This window comes from Cryptomeria japonica, chromosome 5 (assembly GCF_030272615.1).
Source record: "Cryptomeria japonica chromosome 5, Sugi_1.0, whole genome shotgun sequence".
Lineage (NCBI taxonomy): Eukaryota > Viridiplantae > Streptophyta > Pinopsida > Cupressales > Cupressaceae > Cryptomeria > Cryptomeria japonica.
The window spans coordinates 239153394-239165918 of record NC_081409.1 but is presented as its reverse complement, the minus strand read 5'-3'; the positions used below and the strand labels follow the sequence as shown (position 1 = coordinate 239165918).

The window sequence follows — 12525 nt, the reverse complement described above, 5'->3', positions numbered from 1 at the left end:
GAAGTGACGAAAGTCTTTGCGCTTTCAGGAAACTTCATTTCCTTTCTCTCATTTTACTTAAAAGTGGTTACTACTGTTCATATTCAATCGCTATCCTTTTCTGTGAAGAGAAAAGGATATTGTCTTTCTTGAAGAAAGAAGGAAGACTGCTGTCCCATCCTGTTTTTATTTCAGTTTTAGTTAGATAGGGGGAGCCTTCCCTTAATTAGGAGAGTTTTTACTAGTGTGCTGTGGTTGAAACCACAATTTTGTATATTTCCCCAAGTGTACAAAATTTTCAACCAACAAGCAGTTGCTGACAAATTTTCTACTTTGTGATCTTCTAAAGCACTCTATGTATCATTCAAGTTTAGACAATACACTCTGAAATGGAATTTTTAATCTTCTTTTTTAATATAATACATTTATTTATCAAATAATGATGGTCTGCAATTTGACCTATTTTCTCTCGCATCCTCTCTAGTGCTATGGATGGAGATTATTAGATTGTCCCTCCTGTCTATCCTATGCTAGTTGTACTTTTCCAATCCCAAATACATTGCTTTCTATTCTTTTTATAAAAGAATTCTTGCATCACAAGGTGTCAAGGAGTATCAACTATTTCAATATCCTAAAAAACACTATGCAGCTTTATGTAAAAGATTTGAAACAAGCTTTAGTGGCAAGCATTATTTTAAGACACCACACAAGGAAAACAAAGTTTTGATTTGTCTACAGATGTGAGCAAACCCATCTAAATATCAATTCCAAACCATAAGATGTAAAAGCAACAAAACATAAAAAGATATAAAAATAAAAAAGCTTGTCAGAATATAAACAGCTTAAAATTCCATGCAAATATCTTTGTTTTGGCAGATTTTGTGTGCAAAGATTGCAATTCTTACAGCAGAAGAGGGAGATGGCCAACAGTGTATTGCAGCACCCGCATGCACAGCATCGACGGAACCTGTTGTGAAAGGAAGCCTTGAAATGTCTGCCCTAACAAGGGCAAGGTTCCTGAGGGGACAAATCAATTCTGAAAATAATGCACTATTCCCCATTTTCCCAACTGTAAGAAAGAAAACATAGGTAGAATGAGCACAAGAATTAATTAAAAATGGCATACCCTTTGACCAGATCTTTATCTCCTTTAATGAACTCATAACACTGACGCAGCATGTTTTCAGAGAAGTCTAGGGCAACTACCCCCGAATAAATCCCACACTTAGCAAATCGTCTTGAAAATAGCCCACTTCCACAACTTGCATCCACAAGTAAACCACCAGCAGCTGGTTGAAAAAACTTTTGTGCCATTTTGAACTGCAACAAAAAAAAAAAAGCCACTCTGATGGTAGAAGGAGAATGACGTAGAAAGATTTCTTTTACAAAAAAATAAAAAATCAAACAATCAACAAGAGGCGGTTGTACCTCTTCATCTGGACCTGGAAAGCCACTAGTTGCAAAACGTTGGCGCCAGCCTCTCTCATACACAAATGAGACGATTGGACTCCTGCTTATAAAAACATTACAAACACATAAGCTGGTGCAGATCAATAAAAATTTATGTCTTTGGCTGAATATCAAAAAATATATGAAGAAAATGAAAAGGTATTGGTATGAATTAGCTTTTTTTGGGACACCACCATGCAAAATATTCAGGCTCAAACTCGAGGTTTTAGAGACCCAAAATATTTAGAATATGAGCGAGACCATGAAAAAAAAATATTCAATATCAACTTGGGTTTCATAGCTCCCTTGGTGCAATGCAAAGGAGTATTCACCCATAGCCGGCAAGTGTTAACACGGTCCCTCAGTGCATGTCTCTTCCAACAAATAATAGCACAGCTAATTAACTCTTTAAAATGATGACCTCCATGTCATAAGAAATCCGATAACAAAAGTTCTGCATCAGAAACAATTTCTAAAACTTGAGAAGTTTTTCTCTGGCGAAAAAAATTTCAAAAACTAATAATAGCTGCCTTGGATGATTTCACTCATAAAGGAGCATTAGTTATATGGTTATAGTATTATACAGATGTATTATAACCTCTGTTGCACCAAATTCTGGGACAGGGGCAGCAGGGAATGGAGAGACATGTTTCCAGGACGGTTTTTTGGGGGAAGCCACTTTTTAATGAATGGCTATTAAAAAAACAGAGAAATTTTAAAAATATAAAAAATAGCAAATATTCATATGATAATATTGATTAGGCATTCATTGTATACATTAATGAACCTTAACATATAACATTAGAATTAAATTGAAATTTCATAAGAGAGTCGACAAAAAATTAACAAAACTGAACTGCTTTCATTGTCAATGTGCATATACATTATATAAAAATTACAACAAAATGCCCAAAGGCTGCAAATTTCAAATATAAAAAGACAAAAACATAGAAAATATGCCACTGTACCTAATCAGCATCAACTAACTCTGCATTGAAATTGGGATCTAAGTTAAAGTCGTTAAATGCCTGAAGGCTGCAAGTTTGAATTACAGAATGAAAAAAATATAAAAAATATGAGACTACTCCTAATCAACATCTACTAACTCTGGATCAAAATCAGGATCTAAGTATAACTCGCTGCCACTATGAGGATTTGTCTCATCCAATGGAACCCCAACCAATTCCTCCTATGTTTCCACATCAACATATGTGGCATCTTCATGATCAACATCCCAATGTGCAGCTCGAGTCTAACAATACTGAGGACTCTATCAATCTTGAAGTCACAAGGCACTATGCATGGCCACCAACTGCTCCAATCATCGAGAGATAAACCTATTCCTCTTGATTGACTTTATTACGTTGTAAGCGGCCTGCCCCTCACCGGGGTCTAGGCGTAGTGGCCCTAATGGAACCAAGGGGAAACACCATCAAGGGGGTCTAAGGGTAATGCCCCTCGCAGATCTAGAGGCAACCTTTAGACCACACAAAACTTAAAGGTGTATGTCATTTTTCACAATTTTATCGCTTTAAAGTTAATAGTGTAGATTTATGTTCTCTTGCCTTTTTCTCACTTTTTGTACTTTTCTCTTGTCACAACCATTCTCCTTCTTCACAATATGGCAAATGGCAAAATAAGTTTGTTTGTTGTTGTCTTTTTTAGGTTTAAGGTTGGTGTAAAGGGGTGTGGGGGTTGTGGGAGCCCCGCCCTATTTTTTCAGTTTTGTGCTTTTCTATAAATGCATTTTATGTTGACTAGGTTGTAGTCATCCCTAGTTTAGTAAAATGTTTGGGGCATCCTTGGGATAGCTAGCTATCCTTTGTCATCTCTAGGAAAAAAGGTGTTTTCTAAAGTTTTTTTTATGATTGAGGATAGCAAGAAGGCATTTCTAACCCATTCCCGCATCCCCAATAACTAACTAAAATATTGCCCTTCATAAGTGTTAATTTTTACTCGTGATTTATAATTTAAAGTCATTTCCACTTAGGTCTTAACAATTTAAATCAAATAGCATGCTCCTTTTGAACTGCAAATCACTCAATGTTACAAGAATAATCCATATTCAAGCAATGAAGAATCAAATGGTAATTGAAGAAATTGATATGGGTTAAAGATGCAGCAAAGCAGGGATAACAAATAGAAGTCCTAAGATTCAAGCCAAAAAAATAAGGAATTGTTCAAAAAAATTCAAGTTTCTATTTCATCAAATTTGTGTTTAGATGCAAATGAAAAGAATCGACGCTTATTTCTAAGAGTGGAAAGAATGTAAGATAAATGACACCTTATCCAAGTGATTAAGAAATCTTCTAGCCAGTTACAAATTACAAATGGGGTCTAAATGAAAGTTAAACAAACAAAATCCACTAAAAATGAAACTACATAGGATGAAACTTAGAATTTACAACAAATGACAAATCATCAACCCCTTGGTGCTAGTCACTCTTCTTTGCCAATTTAAAAACTATGCCCAATTTCTTTGATAAAGGGAAAAGTATTAATCAATTTTTTTGGTGGTCCTGGTTCAAATCTTGAATAGTGTAGTTCCAAACAATAACAAAACTAGTTATAAAGTGTCAAATGTTGTTTGTCAAACATGAATATTCCATAATAGTTTCCAAAGAGGCTACCAAGTTGAAAGCCCAATATAGAGTAAGTAGCAACCCACAATGGTTCAAGTATGCTACAATAATGACCCTACTATTGCAAGAGGATTAAAGATTAATTTATGCCAAGCTACCATTTGAAAGTCTCCAATTGGTAATCGTGATATAATTAATTATCTGTTACCCCAAGTTTTTGAGACGGGAACAATAGAGAATGGAAGGGACCCACTTCAAAGTCCCCAATTTTTCAAGCCATTTTTGGGGACACCAATGTTAAAATTAGAACCAAAAAGATTAAAACTCAGAAATCAGAAACAAAAAATTCTCAAAGGAACAAAATACACAAAATTTATCCTGGGAAAACCCTCCACCTGAGGGTGAAAAACCCAGCCACACCAAAATCGAACTTTATATAGGCACAAATCTGATACAATGCTTTCAAGTTCAACAAGCAATGAACTAAATAAGATTGTTAACACTTTAACAATCAACACATAAGCCAATAACATCTCAAAATGAGTGAAGGCTTCTACCATACATCCGGTACATAACCTTTCTGCAATATGAACTGATAAAACACCAATCGAATACAAGGAGAAGAACCAAAATATCTGATGAAGATGCAAGGTCGCAGATGAAGATATCGACCAGCCACAAAAACAAAAAACTTCTACCTCAAAATGATCATGTAAATATATATTGAAAACCTTAAACTTCACACGCCCGAGACACATAGCTGATCCTTGAATAGAAGAAGCACGACACAATATAACTCTCGACGGTGGAAGACGGAAAGCCACACACTAAAGAATAATTGGCAGTTGCACTACTGACATCAAGAGGAGTTGCAAATATGATGAAACAGCTGAACTTCACAACGGATGAAAAACAGGTAGGAAATAAACCGCTGCCAGCACACATGATGCTCCCACGAAGCCACAAGCCATACACACATGAGCGGTGACGGTTATCATAAAGAACCGATACACCTACAACATTCCTTGAAGTGAAGAAATAAATTACAACGAACACAGAGCTCAAAAATCGAGCGAAATAGACGAATGAAGAGATGCAACAAGGTAAGGAATCATCAGCAAGAAGAGATTCGCACTCATCGCAAGTGATATGAAGTCTCTTGAAGCTACAAACATTAACACTCCCTCTTAGCAAAGGAGATATCATCTACTGATTTTCAAGTCATGGAGTCTCTCATCATGACAAACACAATGGCTATGCCCATATGTGTAAATAGCAAAATTTAATCACGGATTCTCTCAACATGATAGCATCATGGATTCACTCAACATGATATTCACCATGGCTACTCCCATGAGTGAAATAAACACAAGCTCTCATCACGGAGTCACTCAACGTGATATTGTCATGGAGTCTCTCAACATGACATCCACTATGGCTACTACCATGAGTGGATAGAGCAACAAGAGCTTTCACCTCAAATTTCTCCATCACAGAGAAAAATGCATTACAAGGGCTTTCACCTCAAATTTCTCCATCATAGAGAAAAATGCATTACAACATAAAAGGAGAATCGTTGAAGTTGGGACTCTGTCTCAGCAAGAGCATCATTCTCCACAATGCCAAGCTTATCTCTAAAATAAGAAAACTTCACTCTAGGAAGTGGCTTGGTGAGAATGTCAGTTGTTTGCTCATATGCGCAAATGTACTTGAGCTCAACTGCTTTCCTTTGAACCATATCTCTTAAATAATGATACTTGATCTCCACATGCTTGGATCTATCATGAAAGACAAGATTAACTGAAAGTTTTACACAACTTCGATTGTCACAAAGAATCACAGTTGGTTCCAAAGGCAGCCCAAACAGTCCTGCAAGAAGCTTTCGAAACCACACTGCTTCTCGTGCTGCTACACAAGCTGCAACATATTCATCTTTTGTTGTACTTTGAGCCACACGTGATTGCTTCTTGCTGCACCACGAAATCATAGTTGAACCTAAGCTGAAACAACAACCGGAAGTGCTCTTCCTATCAAGCACACACCCTGCCCAATCTGAATCAAAAAAACCTTGCAAGTTTAGACCTTCACAAGAGGTATATTTCAGACCATATCCCACTGTACCATGTACATATCTCAATATATGTTTAGCTGCAACAAAATGAATTTTTCTAGGTTCACACATGAACTAACTGAGAGTGTTAATAGCATTACATATATTAGGCCTTGTATTGACTAAATACATCAATGATCCAATCAATTGACTATACATAGTGGGATCAACTAAATCTGAACTTTTTCAGATTTGCTTCCATGGGAGTTGCCATAGACTTGCAATCTAACATACCAAATCTTTTCAAAATGTCAATGGCATATTTCCCTTGACTCGGGATAACCTCATTTGATCTTTGCCACACTTCTAAACTAAGAAATTAATGCATAAGAACAACATCTTTCATCTCGAATTCCGAAGCTAACTCTTCCTTACATTTAGATATAAGATCATCCTCTCCAGTAAGAAATAAATCATCAACAAAAAGAACTAAAATTAATGCTTTATCATCAATTACCTTGGAAGTAGATATTTGGATCTACATCATTTTTTAGGAAACCCAAGCTCAGTAAACAATGATCAATTCTTTCATACCATGCACGCGGAGCTTGCTTGGGGCAATACAAAGCCTTTTGCAATCTGCATACACGTGATTCGTTCTCATGAGTCACAACCATCTAGCTACTCAATAAATACCTCTTCTTCAATTACACCATTCAAGAATGTTGTCTTTACATCCATCTGATGAAGTTTCCATCCTTTAGTTGTTGCAATAGCAATGATAGTTCTAATTGAAGTGTACCGAGCTACAAGAGAAAAAGTCTCCTCATAGTCTATACCTTCCTTTTGAGAAAACCCTCTAGCTACGAATCTTGCTTTATGTTTTTCAACACTTCCATCAGTTGCATGTTTAATTTTGAACAGCCAATTAGAAGAAACAACAGATTTACCTTGAGGTCTAGGAACTATATCCCTAACGTCATTCTTGATGGTGGATTGAAATTCTTTCAACATTGCATCTCTCCATAATTGTTGTTTTGAAGCCACTTCAAAACTTGAAGGCTCGGATTCAATAATATGACTCATTAAAGCAACATATCCTGCAAACTTGTGAGGTCTCTTACTTTCTCTAAAAGTACCACGAGGGGTTGAATATTTTTCAGCCTCTTACATAGTATGCCTAGCCCACAAAGGTCTCTTCTTGTCACATGAAACATTACATGGTTCAGCAAAGGTATCTATAGGTTCAACAGGATCAATAGGATTTTCTAATTCAGGAGTCTCCATCTGAATCTCAGAAGGGGAATCAGGAGAAGCAATATCCATATCTTGAGAAATCTCATGATCTTCTCTATCAATTTCCATAGAAGTCCCTTTAGATCTTTTGCAAGCTACATCTTCTTCAAATAAAACATCTCTTCTGATTTCAATCTGTTTTTGACCCGGAATGTAGACTCTGTAGGCTTTTGAGGATTCATTGTAACCAACAAAAAATCCCTTCTTACCTGAAGGTTTTAACTTAGACCTTTTATCTTTAGGTACATGAATGCAAACTGGACATCCAAAAATTTTGAGATGACTAACTTCTAGTTTAGTACCTGTGAATGCTTCTTTAGGAATCATATTGTCTAGAATTTGATGTGGACTATGATTCTGAACATAAACAGTTGTCCTGCAAACTTCTGCCCAAAGAAAGATTTGAAGGCCTTGATCATAGATCATGGCTTTCGCTGCCTCAACAATAGACCTGTTCTTTCTTTCAGCAATACCATTTTGCTGAGGATTATAAGGGACACAAAACTCCCTCTTAATCCTAGCTTCAATACAGAAATTTTGAAACAAACCAAAAGTATATTCACCCCCATTGTCAGATCTTAACACTTTGATCCTCTTATCAGACAAATTCTCTACTTGAGCTTTGAACTTTTTGAATCTAGACAACACTTCATCAAATTCTTTAGATTTCAAAAAATAAATCCATGTCTTACGAGAGAAGTCATCAATGAAAGTAACATAGTACCAAAAACCACTTAAAGAAGCAACAGACATAGGACCACACAAGTCAGAATGAATCAGCTCTAGAATTTTTTTTGCTCTACTTTCACTAGAGTGAAAAGGACTTTTAATGTTCTTACCTAGAGCACATCCTTTGTAGACACCATCATGATCTTGATTGAGCTTAGGAAGACCAATGACCATCTTCTCCATAGAGGAAAGAGTTCTGATATTTAGATGAGCAAATCTTTTATGCCACAACTCATTAGAAGTCATGGAATCATGTGCTAAGGCATGAATAGGACAAGCTGAAAATCTATATAGACTCTCATGATGAACACCAATTTCACGAGCTGTCTTAATGCTAGTGTTCTTCTTCCATACAAGAACTTTGCCTTCAGCAAATGCAACTTTATATCCTTTATCTTCCAACGCTGAAATAGAAATCAGATTTCTCTTGATTCTAGGAACAAATAGCACATCACTCAAATGAAGAGGAATTCTTGAATCTAAATGAAAGGATGTGGTTACAGCTCCTTTTACAGAATAACAAGCATCATCACCAATGATAACATGCAAATGAGAATCCTTTTCAATCAGATTAGAGAGATGTTCACAATATCCAGTAATATGGCGAGAAGCTCCACTGTCAATCAACCAAGTAGTACTATCAAAGGGAACATTACTTGAAAGAGCAGAAATAAATAAGAAACCCTCTGAATTTTCACTTGATTCTCTATGAGGAGAAGCATTTTCAACATTTGTCGCAGCAACTTGATGCTTGGGTCTCGAAGGACATTCTCTAGAAAAGTGACCAAACTTGTCACATCTAAAGCACTGAACCCTTGAGAGATCCTTCCTCTTCTTAGGTTCAGGAGCTGAATCAGAATTCCTATCTCTGTTCCTTTTGAAATTTCCTTTCCTTCCTTTCCTTTTAGAAGTATGGGCAGCAAGAACATGATCATCTTCATGGTGAGATTTTCTCCCAATTCTTCTTGCCTCCAATCTGCATTCCTCTTGAATACAATCAGCTCTCAAACGATCAAATTTGGGTAGTTCATTTCTTCCACTAATGCCTTGAATGAAAGATTCCCAAGAGTGAGGAAGGCCATTCATGGCCAGCATAACCAGGTCTTTATCCTCAATAGAATCTCCAATAGCATTGATCTCATCCTTCAATTCTGTAATCTTCATAAAGAAGGAAACAACAGATTCACCTCTAGCCATTTTAATATGAAGGAGTTGACGTCTCAAGGCTAGAGCTCTACTCGTGTTGTTGAATTCATACAAACTTTGAAGAAACTCAAACATCTCTTTGGCTGAATTCAACTTGGATATGACAGGTACCAAATGATCCTTAACAAAATCAATTAATATCTTTCTTGCCATGAAATTATTCTTTCTCCATTGTGCTTTCTCAGAGTCATCAGAAGGTTCATCTACAACAGACTTCACAAAGTTGAGAAGATCATTCTTTTCAAGCACTAAGGACTCTGAATTTCCATGAGGTATAATTAGATGCACCATCCAACCTGTCTTCAACTTTGAGTCCATTCACCATTGTAGGAACCTGAAATAAACAAGCTAAGCAACGAATATTTCAAGACTAACCGATCTAGTTCTGGATCTTTTCTTTAGACCCGCTTTGATACCAAGTTAAAATTAGAACTAGAAAGATTAAAACTCAGAAATTAGAAACAAAAAATTCTCAAAGGAACAAAATACACAAAATTTATCTTGGGAAAACCCTCCACCTGAGGGTGAAAAACCCAGCCACACCAAAATTGAACTTTATTATAGGCACAAATCTGATACAATGCTTTCAAGTTTAACAAGCAATGAACTAAATAAGATTGTTAACACTTTAACAATCAACACATAAGCCAATAACATCTCAGAATGAGTGAAGGCTTCTACCATACATCCAACACATAACCTTTCTGCAATATGAACTGATAAAACACCAATCGAATACAAGGAGAAGAACCAAAATATCTGATGAAGATGCAAGGTCGCAGATGAAGATATCAACCAGCCACAAAAACAAAAACTTCTACCTCAAAACGATCACGTAAATATATATTGAAAACCTCAAACTTCACATGCCCAAGACACATAGTTGATCCTCGAATAGAAGAAGCACGACACAACATAGCTCTCGACGATAGAAGACGGAAAGCCACGCGCTAAAGAAATATCCGCAATTACACTACCGACTTCAAGAGGAGTTGCAAATACAATGAAACAACTGAACTTCACAACGGATGAAAAACAAGTAGGAAATAAACCGCTGCCAGCACACACGATGCTCCCACAAAGCCGCAAGCCATACACACATGAGCGGTGATGGTTATCATAAAGAACCGATACACCTACAACATTCCTTGAAGTGAAGAAATAAATTACAATGAACACAGAGCTTAAAAATCAAGCGAAATAAACGAATGAAGAGATGCGACAAGGTAAGGAATCATCAGCAAGAAGAGATCCACACTCATCGCAAGTGATATGAAGTCTCCTGAAGCTACAAACATTAACAGGCAAAGGGGACAGCTATATAAAAAATAGAGAAAATTAAGTATAAAGGGTAATTTTAAATGTTCATATGATAACATTGATAAAACATTCATATCTATATTATAGAACCTTAATACATAAAATTTGTATTAAATTGAGAGTTCACATGAGAGTCAAAGTCAAACAAATTATCAAATGCCAAATGTTAAACTCAAAACTTAATCCAGATTGCTTTCAGAATCCATTGTCAATATGCATATGATATTTAAAAAAATAACATGCAAGTTACGACAAAATGCCCAAAGGCTACAAGTTTCACTTTCAATTATGATATGAAAATACAAAAAAAGAAAGTACACTATTGCCCCTAATCTGCATCTCTCAACACTGCATAAAAGTTGAAGTCCTCTAACTCACCGCCACTATAAGGATCTGCCTCATCCAATGGGATACCAACTAGTCTCTCTAGTGCATCCTCATCAACTTGGGTGATGTCTTTGAGATCAACATCCCACCATAAAATGGAGTCTGTCTATACTCTAGAGTCTAACGATCTTGGAGTCAAAGAGCACTATGCATGGCCACTAGCTTCTCCACTTATCTAGAGGTAAGTCTATTCCTCTAGATGGACTGGATAAAGCCATATGTGGACCAATTCCTCTCTACAGTAGAGGAACTAGAAACTTGTGAAATAAGGCCAATGGGAAGCATCTTCAATTGTGATGTATCTTTCCCATGCCATGTCCACCACCCTATTAGGTCAATTTGAACTAATGAAGATGTAATGACCCTTACTTTAAAGGCCACTAATAAACCCCAAATCTGAACTGAGACAATTTGTCAAACACTTGGCATGCACTGAATTGTTTTGTTTGTGATGTAGTGTTTCAATATGATAGTTGTTTTGAGCATCAAGTACAATTGAGATAACAATACCAATATTGAAATGTAACACAATAAACAATAATGAAACTCTAAATATTCATGCAAGGACTTCAATGCTAATATATCATGAATTTCCCAAATTCTGATTGCATTGTTCAGTAGACTAATTTTCTAAAAATGTATGACTGTTACAAACTCTTACACATGAGCACTGAATTTATGACAAGAGAATGTATAATGCTAATATATCATGAATTTCCCAAATTCTAATTGCATTGTTCAGTAGACTAATTTTCTAAAAATGTATGACTGTTACAAACTCTTACACATGAGCACTGAATTTATGACAAGAGAATGTATAAACTGTCACACATGAACAATGACCTTGCAATGCACCTTCTCTACTATATCAATCCAACTACAAGATAGCAATGTCTGATTACAATGGACTGTTTTATGAATACATATATGACTGTTACAACTGTGCACTTCTATCATAAAAATTGACAACAAAAACCATGCAATGGAACCTGGAAATCGCTCCTTGAACTCCGATTATGAAATGCTGATGAAAGGAGGACTGGACTGTCCCAAGAATGCCCTACTGTCACTACCGTACTGTCCCTGCTGAAGGCCGTACCTGGGTCGTACTGTGCGGCTGCAGTACCAAATTTTGAGCTGGGATGAATTCAAAACCCTTATTTACCAAATACAAGCCCTCAAATCAACCTTCAATTGAAATCCAACATGAAATGGCTGAGTACCATCTCCAATAACGCAACCCTTCAGAAGATATTTCACTTCCTCAGTTATGCTAATCTAAGGGAGCTATCGTTCCCAAAGATCAATGATATTTGCAGACCTTCAAGCTCCAAAAATGCTCAAGTCGATGCACTAGAGAAAATAGACTTCGATGCCAAATGAGAGACCCATGGGGTCTATTTATACACATAATAGAATCTTCTAGAAGCCTCTTAGTCTTTCTAGAAGTATCCATAACTTTCTAGAAGTATCCATAATAGAATCTTCTAGAAGCCTCTTAGTCTTTCTAGAAGTATCCATGACTTT

At 36.3% G+C, this 12525-nt stretch overlaps 1 protein-coding gene across 1 annotated transcript in view; it reads right to left on the bottom strand.

Annotated features, from left to right (window-relative positions):
- Positions 1-12525, bottom strand: part of LOC131028845 (uncharacterized methyltransferase At2g41040, chloroplastic) — a 110147-nt gene that overhangs the window by 10335 nt on the left and 87287 nt on the right. Inside the window, exons 4-6 of the mRNA XM_057959214.2 lie at positions 1408-1489; positions 1106-1299; positions 885-996 (exon numbers count right to left, since the gene is read on the bottom strand). Of these exons, the coding sequence (XP_057815197.2) occupies positions 885-996; positions 1106-1299; positions 1408-1489 (388 nt within the window). The remainder of the gene's footprint in view (positions 1-884; positions 997-1105; positions 1300-1407; positions 1490-12525) is intronic.